The 18,992-nt window shown below is 43.8% G+C and overlaps 1 protein-coding gene across 9 annotated transcripts in view; it reads right to left on the bottom strand.

The window, feature by feature from the left end:
* Window positions 1-684: 684 nt before the first annotated feature.
* Window positions 685-18,992, bottom strand: part of MCF2L2 (MCF.2 cell line derived transforming sequence-like 2) — a 155,445-nt gene continuing 137,137 nt past the window's right edge. For 5 of the 9 annotated variants that reach the window (XM_038146503.1, XM_038146500.1, XM_038146502.1 and 2 more), the window contains exons 26-34: window positions 18,868-18,977; window positions 14,950-15,045; window positions 12,325-12,414; window positions 10,591-10,662; window positions 8,840-8,926; window positions 6,685-6,803; window positions 6,027-6,139; window positions 5,510-5,613; window positions 685-4,345 (exon numbers count right to left, since the gene is read on the bottom strand). In XM_038146503.1, the coding sequence (XP_038002431.1) occupies window positions 4,245-4,345; window positions 5,510-5,613; window positions 6,027-6,139; window positions 6,685-6,803; window positions 8,840-8,926; window positions 10,591-10,662; window positions 12,325-12,414; window positions 14,950-15,045; window positions 18,868-18,977 (892 nt within the window). In that variant the 3' untranslated portion in view covers window positions 685-4,244. Of the gene's footprint in view, window positions 4,439-5,509; window positions 5,614-6,026; window positions 6,140-6,684; window positions 6,804-8,839; window positions 8,927-10,590; window positions 10,663-12,324; window positions 12,415-14,949; window positions 15,046-18,867; window positions 18,978-18,992 lie in introns of all 9 variants that reach the window. The other 4 variants (XM_038146504.1, XM_038146505.1, XM_038146508.1 and 1 more) reach the window with 4 other exon arrangements.

The following is an 18,992-nucleotide window of genomic DNA, read 5'->3' as shown; positions in this document are numbered from 1 at the left end:
AGCCCTGCAGGAAGGGCCAGCTGCAGGGCCAGGATGGGCAGCAGGAGAGCATCACTCGCTCCTGCTCTGGGCATCTGCCAGGCGCCTGCTTGGGCAGGGAGCAAAGCAGCCCCACGCTGGCATCTGGTGTGCTCCTAATTCTTCTTTTCCTCATACCAATATCAGCTGCAGGAACATGGTGACACCAAGGACTTGAAGAGTCAGGTGAGGTGAAGTTTGCCCCCAGAAATCTGGATACTGCATGAAATCAGGTCCGGTTTATCTTGCTCTATTTGCACTGTGTTTCTACATTCTCATTTTCATCTGCTTGCCTTTCTGCATCATCCACAGCTTGTATTTGGATCAATTAGCACTCCCTAATGAACACTATTAGGCAAAGACATGCAGATATCTCAGGAGTAACTATTATAAAGTCGTCTGCGACTTCCTCTGAGCTGTCTGTGTGAACCTTTGCACTCTCCTAAGAGTCCCAGCGATTCAAAACATGACTAAGGGAAATAGGTAAAAGAAAAAAACCCCTACTCTGCCTTTTGACACGTGTGTTGGACAAATTAAACTTATATTGCACAAATGTGTAGATTTTTTCAGCTCTGATAATGTGCCTTTACTGATAATTCATTTATTTCAACTAGGAAAAAAAACTCATTTTACTTGTTGTTTCATATAGACACATCAACCACAGGGTTTTGTACTAGTTATAATTTTTATAAATTTCAAACAAAGTGTGGTTCTACACAGGTCAGAATGGCCTAATTACAGGAAGTTCATTTGCACACTTTTTTTCTTGTAATAAATTCATACATTCTGTATTGACTGGAAAAAAGGACAGGTAATTCTGTGCTCTTTCCCTGTCTGATTATCTCTCATCAGTCACAATATACAAATACATCATTATCAACACCATGGAAATCATGTAAGAAAACAAACTGTACCAATTCTCAGCTGGGGAGAGGAAATCTTAGCAGCTGTTTCAGTCCAGCTGCAAGAAGAAATACACATTTTGGATCTTTTTTCTTAGTATTCTGATATATTTCTAATCACATATATATATATATATTTGAAGTCTTTGAGTATTTTTGGAAAGGAAGCACATGGCCTTTCTGATACCCAATCCTGTTTGAAATATCAAGACTCTAAGAAAATCATAGATAATAAAATGGCTTCTCATCACACACACAACCAGAATATGACACACGCAGAGCTTTGCTGTCGGTGGCGAGGAAAGCCAGAGCTCAGATGTGGTTTGGCTGCAGCTGTTTGTGTTCAAGACAACGAGCACTGGTCTGGCTCTCCACCTGGGGGGTTTCCAGGTAAGAGGAAAGGATCAGGCCTGATTCTATTCTAGCCTGGTTTACTAAAAGCAAGACTGGTGTGTCGTGCATCTGCCCACCTCTCTTTGCCATTGGTGCCAGGGGAGGACTCTGCAGCCCACCCACACCTGAGTGAGCACTTTTGAGGGCAGTTTTGAGGATGTGAAGTTTCTGAAGTTTCACAGAAGAGCAGCAGAGCAGAGAGAGGAGAGCCCAGGCAAACCCTCAGCCTGGAGGGCAGGTGTGACCAGCCCAGGCCCGGGAGCACAGCCAGGCATGGGGCCAGCAGCAAGGGCTGCTGCAGCACGGATTTACCTGGGATCTGCTGTCTTCTACAGACAAATCTTCATCACAACCATTACTTTTAAATGACTTCTAAATGGTCACTATAGCATCTCCAAACAACACTGAAATGAAATCCTTATTTGAAAATGATGATTTTTAGGTCCACCTACCTGAATGGGATGGTGTCAAAGACCGACAGACAGAATAAGCATAACCTAACATACACATTAGTCTTGCTGGACTTTACCAAATCATCTTCTAGACTGTACATGGAGAGTCATTCCCTTAATTATCACTTTGTTTGACAGAAATGCACTAATTAAAAGACTGTCCTGCATACTATTTAAAAAGCTCAAAAAGTCATCAAACCCCATTTTGTCTCGTCAGCAAAGCCAGAAGGTTGCTCCTTTGTCTTTCCATCCATCAGCAATGTCACAAATCTTCAGTTTGGCAGTTTCATACACTCAGAGTAATCGTTCCCCACCTCTCTCCCGCACGCAAAGCTTACTATACTCACTAATGTGCAATCAAAGCTCCCTAGCCCTTCCCTCTCCTATGCTTAGGGCAGGGGTAGACAGCAGCACTGTTCCTGTGCAAAAAATACTGAAAGTAATAGAGAAACCAGACTGAACTCATTTTAGAGAGAGCATAAAGTAATTGCACTATGAGAAAATGTCGCTGCATATTTCTTTAGGGGACTGAAAGGAATCAAGTCTTCCTGCAAGATGCTGATAACCACAGTAGACCAAGAGGATTTGTGTTCCTGAGAGCCTACATGTTACTTTTGAGGTAAATGACCAACACAAACAGGCAAGTTCCTACCTCTGTAGAACAAAAATAGCTTCCAGAAAGGTCCTTTAGTCCTGAACAGAAAATATCAAAAATCACAGAGTTTAGATATGGAAAGTTAGAAGAGCCATGGGAATCAATCACCACAGTGCAACTTATAATCAAGCAGTAAGTTTGCACAGGCAAAAAAAAAAAAATCTGACTAAGCCTTTACCTGCTCCAAAGCTTTTTCTCAAACAGGAATATCTGCCTGCTCCACAGCTATCCTGACTCCCACGCTAAGGTACTTGCCACACCAGCCTCCACTGAGGCACAAAGGAAAACATTCGAGTCCCTGCAAAGGTGAGGGCAGAAATTATACACACAACTACTGCTTTGCTCAGAGGCTCAGTTACTAAAGAGTGGGTTTTGGTTTGCTTCATCTGCGTTTCTAGTGCTTTTAGTGCCCTTTGTTATTTACATAAAGCACCACTAGTCTAAGGGTTAAACAAAACATCCCTAAGAGTGAAAGCCACTCATTCACTCTTGAGCTTCTTCTGGGCTCATTTTTACCAGATTGATATTTGCCTGTTTGCAACTCCTGGTCAATATTTATTTTTACTAGCAGCTAGTTTAAATAGCTAGTTTAGCTATTTATCTTCACTAGCAGTATTTGCCAGCACTAGCAGCTTTTGTGGGACCTAAGACCCAATTACCATCAAAATGCCTTCATGCCTTACCAGCTACTCTAAATGAGCTAATGGCTTGTATAGGAATCATAACATCTGTAATCACTTTATAGTATACATTACATCCTTATGTGGCAGAGATTTGGTACAGTCCTTTCATCAAACGTCCTGGAAAGAAGTATTTAACAACAACACTTTATCCACTCATTGGAGCATCTAATGCTCACTGCCTATTTGCAATGCTTAAGTATATTCCAAATATACTTATATATATATATAAGGGGGGTGAAATGTATCTACTCATAGCCCAGCACACAAGGAAAGCATGCAGTCTACTCAAACATGTGACAGTAAATGGCATTCAACTGAATTCTCGGCACCAAATGCAAAGTGTTGTGATCCAGCAGCCAGAGACTGTAGAGGGGGCAGAGGAATGACTTAGACTGTAAAAAGAGTTCAGTGTTCTTTGTCACAGTAGCTGTTACATGTCTTTACTTCCCTGCTTAGCCCTGCACCTCCCAGGCAGGAGCTGCCACCTGCACCATGCCAGCTGTGGAATGCTGTGAGCAGCAGGGCCTTCCCGGCCACCGCAGAGGGGACAGTCACGTCACTGCTGCACGGAGCCTCTCTGATGGTCCCAGCCAGAAGTCTCCTTTCCACAGCCACCCTCAAGTGGAGTGTTTTTGGTGTTGACTGACAGCAAAAAGGGCACATTTGTGATGATGTATCAGCTGGAATTAAGGAGGACAGGGAAGGCACAGCCAGAGGCAAGCAAATGGAAAAACCTCCAGGTGACCCCAGGGTGGAGCAAGGACTCAAAACCACCACGTGCCCCTCTGCAGTGATGTGGTGCTCAAGCAAAGTTGCCAAAAGGTGCGTGCATAGAGACTCTTCAGCTCTGCTGTCGACCTAATTTAGGCCACATCTTCTGAAACAGTTTGATAATCAATGCAAGAAGCATTTTTCTCCTCTAATACTGCAGGTAGGTTTGATGTTTTCTGGATGTTTAATGCTCCTTTCAAGTTTGTTTTTCCCAGCTTGCCAGGTGGACAGCACAGTTCTCATCTGTTCATGTTGATAAAATTTTAGTGAATTATGAACCTCAGAGCTTGTGAGAAAGGCAACTTTGATCCAGTGTCCACCCAAAATAAAGACAGGTGGACGAGGTCCTGAGGAAGGCTGGTCCTGCTGTTCAGCTGCCAGCATTCTGTTCTGCTGGGAAGCTTTTGGCCACCTCACTTTCCTTCGTGTCTGACTCTAGTGAGGCTGTGCTGCAGGAATCGTTGTACGTGTCTGAAAAGGAGGACATGGGCATTGTCACTACAAGGTGTCACACTATGTCCACAGGATTTTTCATCTACAGTCTCAAGGTTCTTTGTTAAAAGCCTGGAATAAAATAAAACATAAAACCACAATTCTACTGCTCTTCTAATTCCTTCACAAAAGGCAAGGGAGGCTCTTTTGGTGTGTAACTAATGTGTGCCTGGCTTTGTTTTTCTTTTGAAGCACTGGACATGCCAGTGAGATGAGAGCCATTGTTGGGCTGGTGAGGAGAGGGCTGACCTGCTGTGGAGGTGAAGGAGCAGCAATTACCAAACTCCCTTTACACCACAGCAAAGAATCCTGAGGTTAAAAAAGGATTTCCTCCACTTAAACAAACTGACCAAAAAAATCAAAAGAGATCAGTAACTCAGAATAAAGTGCTGGTAGCTCTCCATTGCAGATACCCAGGGAATGGCTGTGCCAGATTTTGCTTTCTTCTGCTACCAGAAGAAAAGCAGGACACATTTGGTAAATCACATTTAAGGATGGACAAATATTAGTCTGAATTGTAAACCTTTGATCTACAGAGTTGCTCAGATTCAGCTTTTCCAGTGCAACCTGTTTAGGTGTTAGGTCAGAACCAAAGCTGTGACTGCATGACTTTTAGTGCTGATTTGGCTGAAATCTTGCCAGAGCAGCCCTTCCTGCAGCTTTTGGAGCCAGCTGTGAAATATGATGAAGGCAGTAATGGTTCATGAAATTTTAATGTTTTCAAACCTAGGCCAGAAGCACAGCCCTGATGCTGGTCTCCATCCAAAGACTATCCATGCCAGGATCAAAGCTGTCCTGCAGGCACACCCTGTGTATGAGACACTTGGGCTTGCTGAAAAGCAGGCAGCCTGAGTACTGGTAGCCATAAAAGTTGGATGGGAGATTCAAGTTCTGCTCAGAAAGAGGAAAACAATTAATCCAGGCCAAGGAAAGCTGCTGTGCCTGACTAGCTCTGACACTCAGGCACCAAATTTCAGGTTAGCTCAGCCATGTCACCAGAGACTGCAGCACAGACATGCACTCATGTGAGTACTTCAATACAGAAGGGCACTTTTTATCACATTTTTTTGCTATCACATTCTTTTTTAGTATGGAGAAGAAAACAAACAAATCAGTAATACATTTTCTCATTTTCTCTATTACCTGCATTGCTGCTCTTAATTATGTTGTTACTGTCCCCCTCTGCTGGCTGTAATATGCTGGAAGGAACCCAGTCGCTTTTCTCAGAGACCAGTTTCTTCACTAACCTGAAACTCAGAGAACAGTCAGTGAATTTTCCAACATTGCCCTTCTCTGGGTTGTGTTAGAGGTGCATGTTGGGCTATTATTTCCTGAACTGAGGAAGAGGGCAGAGAACCCAAGGCAGTCCTACAGGTATCCATACAGAATCACAGAATCACTGCGTTGGAAGAGACCTCCAAGATCAAGTCCAGCCCATGCCCCAAGACCTCAGCTAAACCATGCACTGAGTGCCACATCCAGTGTTTTTTAAAACACAGCCAGAGATGGTGACTCCACCACCTCCCCGGGCAGACCATTCCAGAACTTTATCACTCTTTCCATTAAAAAACTGTTCCCTAATATCCAACCTATATTTCCATCTTTTCCAGGAGGTTCTGGCTGTTCCAGCTGTCCCGTTCTGTCTCTCTGCCATACTCACCATTGACCATTCTCTCCTTCCTGCACAAACTGCACTAAATCTCCATCCTCGAGAGTAAGAGAATCTGGGAAACAGCTGTCAAAACTGCCTTCGACCCGGAAGAGATTGCTCCCCTGAAATGAATGAAACAAGGCACCAGAAACAATCACTATGGATGAAAGAACACTGTGCAAGGCATTTTAGTTAAGTATTGAATTAGGCATTTCAAGATGGTAGATATTTCTTCTGTAGGGAATTGTGTTTTATCATGCCCAGGTTAAATATTACTCAAAATTTGGATAGACCCATTCTCTGCATTTAGGCTTTAGGCTTAACCCACCAGCCATTATTCTGATATAAAAATTGGGTTTGTGACACCAGGTGAAGTTATCTGGAAAAGTCTGACATTACTTTTTAAAGACTCAGGGTTTTCCCTCACTTTTGTAGCAAGAAAAGTGACAGCTTACAAGAATGGGTGACTTTTTATGATCCTCATCCTGATCAACAAAAGTCTTGTAATAATCTTCCAACACCCCAGATCAAATTTCCATCTTCTATATTCCCACACATCCATGGATTTAAGGCTGGTATGAACCCAAACTTTGCAGGTTACTTTGTGATCCTTAGAGAGGAGGAAGTTGTGCTGGGAAAGGGCAGTGTAATTTTAAAAAGCAATTACATTGTTAGGGTTGGTCTCTTCCTCCAAATCAGAAGAGTTGGAGAGTTCATCCATGCTGGAAGGGATGGCTTCAAAATCTTCAAATGTGTCTAGAGAAGGCATTTGTCTGCTGGGCCAACCTTTTCAAAAGACATAAACCAGAAAGAGTTAGCTGTCAGACATTAGCCTCTTTGAGAATCAGTCTGTAAGATAAATGTCACATGTTCACTTCCCACTCTTCCACTTACCAAATTGCTGGTACTTTTTTATAGCTTATTTCATGGTTTTGCCATAAAAATTATGTCAGAGCCATTATTCTGTCTCTAAAAGCCTGCACCACTCACTGTCCCTGGCGTGAGAGCAGCATGTGTGGCTGCAGTGTTCACACTCATGGATAACTCCCAGTGCTCAGCATTGCTCAATCCCTTCAGCTCAGGAGGTACAAAAAACAAGGACCAGGAATCTTCCTGCAGAGCAAATGATAACTTGTGCTGACATGACTTTCAGAGGGCCATGATGATTCAGTTTCCAGCTTACCTCCACATGTTTAAGTAAGTACAAAGCCATGGAATTTTGGTTGACTTCTTATCTCCATCTCACCCCAAGGTGATGTTACCACCTGAGCAATTTACAAGACCATACCCTGGAGCAGGCTGCAAGTGCAGGGAAGGGACAGAGTAAACAGCAAGACACAAAGACAGCCAGGGGGTGAGGAGAGATCTCAGTCATATTTGTGCTGTTACCTGTCTTACTGCATGATTATCACCAGAGCCACCCCAAGCCAGTGGAATGGACTCAGTGAGAGATTTCCAGCCCAAGTTCAACAGACAGTCTCTCTTCACCTAGAAAGGCATGTCCATAGGATGTGTCCTGAGGGAAACTGAGGCTGAGCCTTATGAGACCTGTCTGCCTGAGGCTCCCGTGGTGCAAAAGCAGCTCAGGCTCTTTTGGTGCAGATGGCAACCATCATCTGCACTTTCCTGCACTTGATGCCTGTCCCTTTTCTGGTGGGGATGGGGATGACTACAGTCCAGCTCAGAGGAAACAGACCTTGCATCTACCAAATGATTCTGCAGCCCTGACAGATACAAGCTGAATGCAGTCAGTCAATTTACCAACCATGTGCCTTCCTAATTAGTGTACCTGCTAGGCATTAGCTGATTCACAGGGTCTTGGGCTGAGCAGATGCTGATCCGAGTTCTTTACATCCTGAGAGCCATTGCTCTCAACAAGGCAAAGCTCTGACCACAAGGCTTGGAGACAGATGCTCACACAGCGGGATTATGCACATCCCACCCTCTTAACCCACACCAAACCTTGGCCTGAGGCAATAAAAAACCCGAGCCAGGCAGTTCAGGCAGTAAACAGAAAAGTGACCTGATCTGGGAGAAATAGGTTTATCAATTGGTTTATTTAATCCCTCCCCATGCACACCCTCCCTGCTATAAGCACTGGTTGGTGCAACACATGGTCATGCAGCTCTGCAGCCTCTTCTGCCACCCAGGGACTGTCTGCTCCAACAACTGCAACCCAGTAACAAGGGACACAGGGACCTTCTTCCAGCACAGCTGCATCCCCAGCTATCACCCCACAGGTATGGTCTGGTCATCTGTGCTTTTAAAGGTGTAAACCAGCCTCTGAAGTGACACTGTCCTGCATGAGTTTAGTCACACCAGCTACACTAGCAATACAAGAATATGCTGATTCTAATTAACTCCAAACTGCTACTGCAATTTTAATTCAAATTCAAAGGCTGGACTACAAACACCAAGAGAAAAAGATATCCCTCTACTCCATTAGACAAACTTTCCACAGTCTTTTGCCACTGTCATTTAGAAACCTCACCAGCAAGGATTCCTTACAAATACATGCAGCAGCCTCCCTCTTCTAATTTCAGAGACTAAGAAACAGCTTGTTTCTCATGCTTAATTCTTATAAAATAAGACAGATCAAATTATGAGCTTTTTTGCTTTCAATTAAAATAATTATTTTCAGCCTGACCTCAGAAAATCAGAATCTGGGGTATTGTTTCTAAGCTAGTGATCCAAGCATTGTTTTGATGGGAAATAATATTCACCAAAAGAGAAAACTCTCTTTATAATAAAGAGAGTAAATATAATCATAAATTTAGCTTGCACTCTCAAATTGAGTTTACAAATACTTTCATTTTGTTTACCTGTCTGTGAAGCAGATCTAGGTACGGATCTCGTGGTGGAACCAGCATTACATTTAGTCTGGGCCAAAATGGTGTTCTCAAAAGCATCTGTGACAGGAAGTACAATTTGTGTCTTCAAGGTGAAATAGTGACCAGACAACCAGTACAAAGTGAATTCCTGCATCACCTCTGCAACTGACAGTCTCTTTAAGAAACAGGTGGACTGGAGTCCAACAGTTATAAAAGAGGAGACACATGACCAGCACAAATGAGTGAAAGGACAGCAGCATTCCACAGAAAAACTGTAAGTCTGAGAAGGACAGAGAACAGCGAAATGAATCAAACAGAAGTATTGATGTTAATTAAGGAAGACAATTGCTGAGTGAACAGTGCAGTGTTCTATTTCATTACAGCTTCCTTACCCATTTTTAACAGATTTTCCTTGCAGTTTTTCAAATCATTTTGTAGGTGATAATTTATGGTTTGATCCTAATCCATTCAGCAGCAAAAGGGGACCAGGGAGACCAGAAATTAATGATTTCACCCTTGATGAATGCAAAAGAAGTTTGGGGGTGGAATCCCTTGTGTTATTACCTCAGTCAGAGCCCTGTCAATAGGAGCAATATCTTCTGGTAAAGGGGTGATAATGTCCATTGCTTCCTACTTAAAGATACTCAGTCTGGTGAGGGATGCTGTGCAGCAGAACCTTGTTTTTAACCTGTGAGGAGCAAGTCAGTTCTATGCTGCAGATAGTTCTTGCACCTTGAAATCCCCCCTGCCCCTGCAGCCACAGGGGATGCTGAGATCAGGGCATCTGTCAGTGAGGAAAGCAAGGCATAAACCCCACACTTTGGGTGGTGCTGGATGCCAGGATGGCTCTAAACATAGTGCCAGGGGTTACGGGCAAAAGGAAATATTCTGCAAACAGCAAAACTACTCCTTCTGTCTCTGAATTGTTTCTTCCAACCTCTCTGTTCCTCTTCTGCTGGGAGTGCCATGGGAGATAGCTCTGATATTTCACCAGTTCCATCCCTGACCTGTTCACTGGCTCTTCCTACCAAATTTTTGTGCAGAACAACACAATGAAAGGAGTCCTCAGGCCACATCTCTCTCCTGCCTGTCCTGCAGCAGAGGTACCTGGCTCCTTGTGTCCCCCTGAGGCAAATGGTCTGGGGAAGGGGAAGGCTGACAGTGGAAGCTGGTGATCTTCCAGTGGCTGAGGAACAGCATCCCAATTTAACCCTTTGGTATTGTTTATTAAACAGTAATCTATGAATCGGCTGCAACAAACTGGTGGAAATTCTGCTGGTCTGAAATGAAACACTGCACTTGAAATGGCTATTAATGCACAGTCTAGCCTCCCCTGCAGTTTTCATGCACATGGCTCCTGCTTCTCTCATAGTAGACACCAACAAGGGAAGAGGGATGCAAGTGGCCGGACTGCAGGTGAAGCTGAAAAGGAGCCCTTGGCTCCCTGCTGCTGCTCCCTGTGGAGGGAGGCAGAGCCAGGCAGAAAATCCAGATCCAGGTGACAGCCTAGAGCTTCACTTTCCAAAACAGGCAGAGGACTGGGGGTTTAATTTAGGCCCATGCCTAGGTGAATATGAGTGCAGGGGACAGGCAAGGGAGTAACAAGCTGTCTATATTCCAGTTATGCAGATAAACTGACCCCAACCCCCTGATGAACTCCAATGTCACCCACCAGCTGTGATGAGATGTATTCAGTGAATAATATCAAACGAGGTTTTCATGCAGGATGGAAATACTCCTACCTTCAAACCCCAGGGGAGTTGGGTCACTCTTAATTTCGTGTCTCTTGACTTTAACTGCAGGAACAAGGGGACCTGTGTGGAGTTTATAGAGTCACAAGGCTGTAAACATCGTTAAAGGAGAAACTTGCTTTCCTACCACTTGAAAACGCTAACTACCTAACACTTTTCATTTCACCCAGAAGAATGACCAACCCCTGGGATCTAGGTGGTGAAGATACACACTTCTGTGAAGTGGATAGGGAAAAGACATTGTCAAAAGACATTGAGACTTCACAGCAAAAGGATCTGCTTCCCTCCATGTCTCACAGATGTTGCCTCTCACTCTTGCCCAGGAGATGGCACTAAGGCAGCAGACCCGCAGTCCCAGCCTTCACCCGTGAGGCTGGCAGGGCACAGCCCACAAAGCCAACACTTCTGACCCACAGAAGTGGGGGACACCAGCCAGAGGTCCATGTGCAGCCCTTCTCCTGTGCCCCGACTGCAGATGTGGGGGGAGCTGAACTGTCAGGAGTGAGGATCAGACTGTGGCCTCAGAAATGATGACCACAACTGGCTACGTCTGCATCTGGGCTGATGCTGAGACAAAACTCAGGCTTCAGTTCTTTTTTCATCTGAAATATTTTCTTAAAGCAGATGCAGTAACTAAAACTCTTGATTGAAAAGCACTGATTCTGTTTTCTAGCTTTGAAAATCATTGCAGGAGAAGCTTTCTCAGTATCCCAAGAGACTGCCAACAGTCTTTTGGCAGACAGGATTCTAGGATAGGACTTTTTGATATGAAACTGTAACAAATTTTAACTTTCATTGCAATTCACACATGCTCTCTTTGATACACCACACTAAAGAACAACCCTTGGTTGCCCATTTTCTTTGTGGATATGTGCTTCATTATGTTCCTCAGCTTTGAAAATAATTACTAGGAAATAACTCAGTCTTCCCATAATTTAGCAACTGATCATGTATTTCTGAGTTGTTGCTGAGGGCAAAAAGCTGTAATGTGTCCATCCTTTCCATGTGAGGATGTTCTAGTGCTGTGGTCTAAAGGTGCTGTCAAAGAAGCATTTGTAGGTAGTGAGACTATCCCATCCTTCGTCTGCCCATCAACCCCACCATGCCCTGATTCCCTGACAGCCTCATTGCAGCCAAGGATGTGGCTCATATCCTTCACAGCTGTTGAGAAGGCAACAGACACTGAGCAACTTTGTTCCTGACAAGTACAGAGCAAAGATTTTTATACAAATTAATTCTTCCATTTTGCCTTCTATTTTGATTTGTGAATTGCCCTGAAAATCTTAACCTTGCAAATCAGTTCCTCCAGTCCATTCCAGGAACTGCCAAAAGATAGTATATTCAGAATTCCATGTCAGACTATATGTTCTGTTGTCAAAATTATCCCTGATATGCAGGCATATGTGCCCACAATGCTACTGGAAACCTAAAATTCAGCCAAAAATTAATCCAATTTCCATGGACACCAGCAACACTTGTTGAAGCCTACATGGAGAAACTGGGAAGAGTCACTCTGTGTGCTGACAGCACACATCCATACACATTCAAAATGCCCTGGCCTGCCTCCCTGCAGGTGTTACACTGGTGTTGACTCTTCTTCTACTGGAACCTCCTGCCTTTGTGAAAACTGAGCCTAAGGTGCTCACTCTGTGAGCAGCATTTGGCAGTGAATGTGCCAGGCAGCAGGCAGGGAGAGGGGGAGCTAAGCAAGCAGCAGGACAGTACCTTTGGTGACAGCAGAAGCATTAACTGTGGTGCTGATGGAGGAGGCTAGGGAAAAGCGACGGGTAACTTCTCTGTCCTTAGACTCTGGATCTGGGAGAACAGACAGATGCAATGCAGGGCAGGGTTAGAGGTTAATAAGCACTGAGGGTAAAAGATGTTCAAAGCAAAGCAGCAGCAGGAAAAGGGTAAAGAAAAGAAAGGTTGCTCCTCTAAAACAGAGAGAAAAAATATCCTCAACAAGGTGAAAAGCACAGAAAGTGTTATTATGAACATATTTTCAAAGCAATTCCAAATGCACCAATTTTAATAATTCAGAAAAGAGCCACGCCAATTATTATTTTAGCAACCAACTGGTGTCCAAATACAGCTACAAAACACAGAGAAATGAGCATGATGGCTGGAATGGGGTGTGCGTCTACAGATGAGGTTTGGATCATTTTAGACACTGAGCTGCTTGTTCTGTGATGACTGACCTGAAATACACTGAAAAACAAGCATGAATGGTTTGGAGTTCACATTTGTCATTTCCAAAATTTAACTGTGTGAATGTTTGAAAATATTATCCAAGCTTCCATCTTTACCAGTGCAAACCAGCTTGGAGAAAGTGAAGGCTATGTAGTGGTTTTTTGTTGCTTTATTTAGCATCCTGCCTTTTCTCTAAGTCTGCTCAGGACTAAAGACACAGATTCCCCACATTTCACAATGAGATGTGCTGAAGTTGTGCCCACCCCAAGGAATATGAACTTGGCTCTGCAAACCAGGATGGCTAATGCTGACCCAAGGGTGGGGAGAGGCAGGGTGCTTTGAGTGTGGACTTGGGTACACTTTGGTGCCAGCTCTGGGATGGCTGCCCCAGGGATCTCTGCTCTGATGGAGTGCAGGATACCAAAGTTTCTTCTCCTGACATCAGCATTTCTTTGACTAAAACACCAAAGTGATTATATACAACATTTCCAGCCTGTCATATCCAGCCTAGGCAGACAGTTCAGCATTTCTCTGAGCATCCATGCCCCACTGCCAGTTGATATCCAATCTTGTTTACACCCTAGTTAATTGGGGTATTATATTGTTTAGCCCTTTCTTTTTATGTGCTCTTTATGTGACAGGAACAGACACAGCAGATCTGAACCAAAGTACACTCAGCTCAACACACCATCCTTCACCATGGCCTGTAACAAAAACCTTTAGACAAAGTGTTCAGGAGCAGGACAAGCTGATTGCAGACACTTCCCTGTTCCCTTCTCCCAGCTTCCAACCTGCCTCAGCAGCCAGCCCGTGCAGTGCTGACAGGCTTTGCCTGCAGCCATGACCAGCCTGTCTGCCAGCAGCTCCCCCTGGCCAGGAGCAGGTCAGCACCACGAAGTGAAGCAGGACATTGTGCAAGAGGTGTTCCACAGGAATCTCGAGTAACCAGACCCAGCAAGGCTTTGAACTCAGAGCACCTACAGCTGAGCTCTTCCAAGTTGTACTTCGCTGCTGAGAGCACTGAATACAAGGCAAGACATTTCATATGACAAGAAAAACTCAGATTAAAAAGTAAAAGAGGCCCCAAACAAAATTGTAAATCTAGACTTGCAAAAATTACAGCATTATTTCTGAAATCTGTGTTTTGTCATTGATTTTCCTGAGTCATAAGATCTAAAATCCACTTATTTTTATGTTCAGACATTGAACTTTGTCCATCTTGGATATCACTACGACATGCAGCCTTAATCTTGTAGCCAGAATCTTACAGCAGTGCTGACTCTTGGTGCATTCTTACCTACTTTATCACATTATAATGTAATGCTTCTGTATTTCTGCTTTTATGCTTTCATCTTGGTCTTTCCTCCTTTTGCTCACCCTCTCCATCACTGCATACTAACCCTTTGTCTCACAGAGGAAATATTATTTATCAGAACAGGAGAAAAGCCACACAGAAACAATAAAGCGAGTAATTACAGTATCTTTTCAGAAAGTGATTGCAATTAGTCATTCAATTTAATTTCTATTCACATTTCTGTCTTTCTTCTAAAGTCTCTTCCTTGTATAGCCTTCACAGGAACTTGCAATGCTCTCTGTTCATGGATATCTACTAAATATTTATGCACGAGTACCCAAAACACAGCATTTTACGTTGTCATATAACATAACTAAGTGGAATAAAACCCCAGATCTCCTGAATTCTGGCTCCCCACTAGACCACAGCTGAACAATATTTGAAGAAACAAAGACATCCAACCAATGAATGATTTCACACATGAAAATCTCATGTAGCACAACAGATATGATACTCTTTTTCTTCAAGCCTGAAAGCTGCTGAAAGAAGTTCTGTTGATCATTTAAAACCAGTTCACACTTTGACCCTTGAGAGAAACTGGAAACAAATGTTATTTCCACTGTGCACCAGTAAAAGACCCAACCAGCCAACCCAGAGGTTGCCTTGCCAATGCTGCTGTGGGAGCAATTTTTGGTGACGGCGTCTTTGAGCAGAGGAGCCACTTGTGTGCACCAGAAAGGAGCATTTGGGTGAGATGCAGCAGCACTTTAGGAAACGGTGATGGATGGCACCATGGGATGGAGAGAACATCGTGGGAGTGCAGGAGACAGATGGCCTGAGACCAAATGCTGCATGGGTGATTTTACCTTTGGGTGGAGCTCTGCGGTTGGAAAGACCTTGCAATGTGAATCGCTTTCTAGCAAGCGCTGTGCGCTCAAGGTTAAGGCTGCTGGAAGCATCAACTAGGAGAGAGAGGGAGAGGGAAGAGAAATAAGGAAGGAAGGAAGGGACAGCTGTTCAGCTTATGGGAAAGGAAAGGTTAGCACTGGATGACAACTAAAAAGAAATCAATAAATTTTGATTCAGTTCAAGCCTGAGCAAGAGCTAATCAATTGGAAAGGTGACATGAGGTCAGGGTGAGTAAACCAGCTGAACCAAACAGACCCCCTGGGTTGAGTTTGGCTCACTGAGTTTTAATGGAGAACAACAACAAAACAAAAGCAAAGAATAACAGGTGAAGGGAGGTAGCTCTCATCAAAAGAAAATACAATTTAGCAGCAAGCTAGCACCTTCTGTTATGGAAACACATTGTTGCTTGGAGCAGTGAGTTGTGGGGAGTAATAAGAGAAGAAGCCTTGCAGCACAGGACATGCAAGTGTTGGGAGCAGTCCCACTTCTGCAATCCAGCACTGCCACTGAAGAGTTTGCCCTCACCAGCCCTGTGGGTGGTACACCTTCAGCCTTACCTGCTGAAACCTTTCTAAAGGCTCTGAAGCTGGCAGAGAGCTCTGAAATTGATCTCCTGATTTGCTGGGATGTAAGGATGCCATGCCAGCAAAGCTCACATGCCAGGCTCCTGCATGAATAATCAGCCATGCTGTCTGACAGCTGCCTCTGCAGAGATCAGTCACAGATGGATCGAGGTCCTGAGGCTCTGGGCTTGAAAGATGCTCAGGTACTCACATTGCAGGAAACAGAACCTAGCTCAAACCCCCAGATCCACACATTCCTGCCAAATCCTCCATCTGCTCCTTTCTTGCTGCGGGCAGATAACACCCAGAAGGTTTATGGCAAAGGAGCAGGAGAAAAACCATGTGTTGGGTACCTGGTTCTGAGCCTTGGGATTTAACCAATGGATTTTCCTCCTCTTTAGTTCATACACTGTCACATGAAAATCTTTAGAGGGACAAATGAAGACCAAAAGTACAAAGGGAACACAAAGAGACAGTGAATCCACACTGACAGACAAGCAACAGACAGATAAGCTGTGCTTCCAAAGGAAAGTGCATCCCATCACTTCCTGATTTGCAGCCAAGATAATCCAGGATCCAAGGTGCCTGCATGCATAGGTGGGTGTGAGAGGAACAGATTTGAACAACACAGAAGAATTATGTCACTGTGGTTCTGCTCCTTCTACCCAGTACCCAGTGCCAGCTCTGGGCCAGGCAGGTGCATCTGGTGAGGAGCTGCTCCCAAGCAGCAGCTTCAGCCGTGGGGCTGCCTTTGGCTTCCAAACAGTCTTGGCCATTCCCTGCCATGGCTGCTCCCACTGCCAGGCAATCCTTGTACAGATACTGTAGCTTATAAAAATTCAAAAACTGGTATATGAAATGTACTTACTTTCTTTTTTCTTAGGGCAAGAAAATACAGAGCATTTAATTACCAGAGAGTACCACAGGGAGTACAGCAGTGCATGTGCAGAGGGGTGGGCTCCTGTGTTAGTTCTTCAGCTCTGCAATTGAATCACTTCACTGAGGGACCCCCTTGCATTTCACAAGTCCCCACAGCCTCTCAGCACCAGCAAAGCATTGGTCTCTAAAGTCACGTTGTCTCCATCTGAGTCATTCAAACCTTTTCCTTCATTCTGCAGGTATACCAAATAACCCTGGAAATTATTTCCAAAGATAATAAGAACCAAGTCCTGATGGGCAGCAGGTTGAACAAGAGCCTGCAATGCATACTTGTGGCAAAGAAAGCCAACAGCATCCTGGGCTGCATTAGGCAGAGCTGTGCCAGCAGCTCCAGGGAGGTGATGTTTCCCCTCATCTCAGCACCAGAGAGACCCTCCTGCAGTGCTGTCCTGTCCTGGGCTCCTCGAGTGAATCCTCTGAAAGGCCATGAAGATCATTAAGGGATTGCAGTAGCTGACGTGAGGAGAAAGAGCTGTGATTGCACAGCCTGGAGAAGAAAAGGCTGAGGAGGATCTTACAAAATAAAGAAGATGGAGCCAGATGCTTCTCAGTGGAGCCCAGTGAAAGGATGAGAGAGGCAACAGGCACAAATTGAAATATGGGAAATTCAATTTTAAAATGTGGAAAACCCTTTTTACTGTGAAAGGGGTTAAACCTACGACAGGGTCCCCATGGCAGATTGTGGAGTCACCATCCTTGGAGCTGTTCAGAATCCCAAATGGACATAGCTGTGAGCACCTTGCTGACCCTGTTTTGAGCAGGGCAGTCAGACAAGGGGGTCCCAGAGGTTCCTGCAGGATTTGCTCCTGTTTTATTTCAAGGCAGTGACTCTACCAGTCAGGTCCACACAAAACACTGATTTACATGTAGAAAACTCTGCCACAGCCCCTTATCAATAAGAATAACAAAACTGAAATGATTTGTCAATAGTACTGTCCCCTTCTGTACTGCAGAATATTTTAAATTTTGGAAGCATTTTACAGGCAGTAGGTGGCACAAACGAGACAGTTTGGGCAGAGCCCCAGGCTGTGTGCCGGGTGTTGGGACATTTTTGGTTTAGCCCCTGCAGAGCCCAGCTGTAGGTGCCTCACAGGGACACAAACTCGAGTTTTGGTGGGACATCTAGAGCTGGAGAGCATTTTGCTGGCTCTGCAGAGCGAGGTTTGCAGCTCAGGATGCACAGGACACCCGAATCACCAAAGAATGGACTCAGTGCCCAGCCCTGCAGGAAGAGCCACCCACCAGAGGATGAAGATGCTCTGGGCTGAGCCAGTGGGATCCCAGCCAGAGCCCAGGGGAGCTGCTCATGGGAAAGCAGAAGACAGAAGAATGACAATCAGCAGGAATGTGAGCCCCGTTCCCACACTCTAGAGTAAGCTGGATGGTTAGAAAACATCAGTAATCTTCCTGGGATTTTTGTTTTTGAAAAGGATTTTATAAATTTAAACAGAAAAGCTACTTTTCCACTTTTTGAATTAGAAAAAAAGCCTAAATGTTTTAAAAATAAAATTTTACTGAAACAAAATTTTAAGATTGGGTTTTTTAATGAAGAATCCATAACTTTTTTTCCCAGCAATAAAACCTAATGCAATTAAAAATCTTTCAGTGAATAGCCTATATTTCCAAGAGAGATATTCCATTTTCTTTTTAAATATCTTTATTTATAAAGGGGCTGTTATTTTATCCCTCATTTGGGCATTAATCTCTTAGGACCTCACAATTTTCTTTTTTCATATTAGTAGAAAATTCTTTGTCCAGCATTAAGAAATACTGCCTAAAAGAGAAACTGCTGTCTAAAGATTTTCTCTTCCTGCTGTCAGATGAGATTCATTTTTTTACAGTGTTTATTTTAACTTCTGTTGTATAGAAGATTTGTTGTACTTATGGTCTCAAATAATGGAGGGACTTTCTGTGACTGCCTGTGGGTTTATTTACTGTATACCTGAGGAGAACTGATATACACAGAGAAGGCAAAAAATTCTTGACTTAAACAAACAAATCAGTTAGCAAAGTCTGTAGAAAAAAATTTAGATTAAGTATGTCAACTTATGTAGTACTACTATGTGAAATCAACTTCACCAGGACGCAGAAGGTTAAAACACATATGCTATTGTCCCCTAAATTCTATTTTTAAACACAAGTTGTATAAAGAGTACTATAAAGCATCAAAACTCGGACTTAAAAGCCCTTAACTGCTAATGCCTTTTGGTGCTCAACAATTTTCATGGTACATTAATTCAGCTTTGTAGCATTGGTTTTTTTGATGTTGGGTAAAAACAACATAGATTTAAAGTATCCTCATCAAACTCCAGAAATATGTACAAATATGAAAATATTACCCTTTGGAAGCAAAAGCTCTGTCAGAACTCCTACCTCTCTTTTGTCTGGCGCTGGGACTGGAATTCCTGTTTTTATTGTTAGATGCATCCACATTTGATGTCTCAGATTTGTTTTCATATATACTTGATGACTTCCTGCTATACCTTGGGACAAAAGAA

This window comes from Motacilla alba, chromosome 9, assembly GCF_015832195.1.
Source record: "Motacilla alba alba isolate MOTALB_02 chromosome 9, Motacilla_alba_V1.0_pri, whole genome shotgun sequence".
Lineage (NCBI taxonomy): Eukaryota > Metazoa > Chordata > Aves > Passeriformes > Motacillidae > Motacilla > Motacilla alba.
This window is presented reverse-complemented; position numbering and strand designations above follow the sequence as displayed.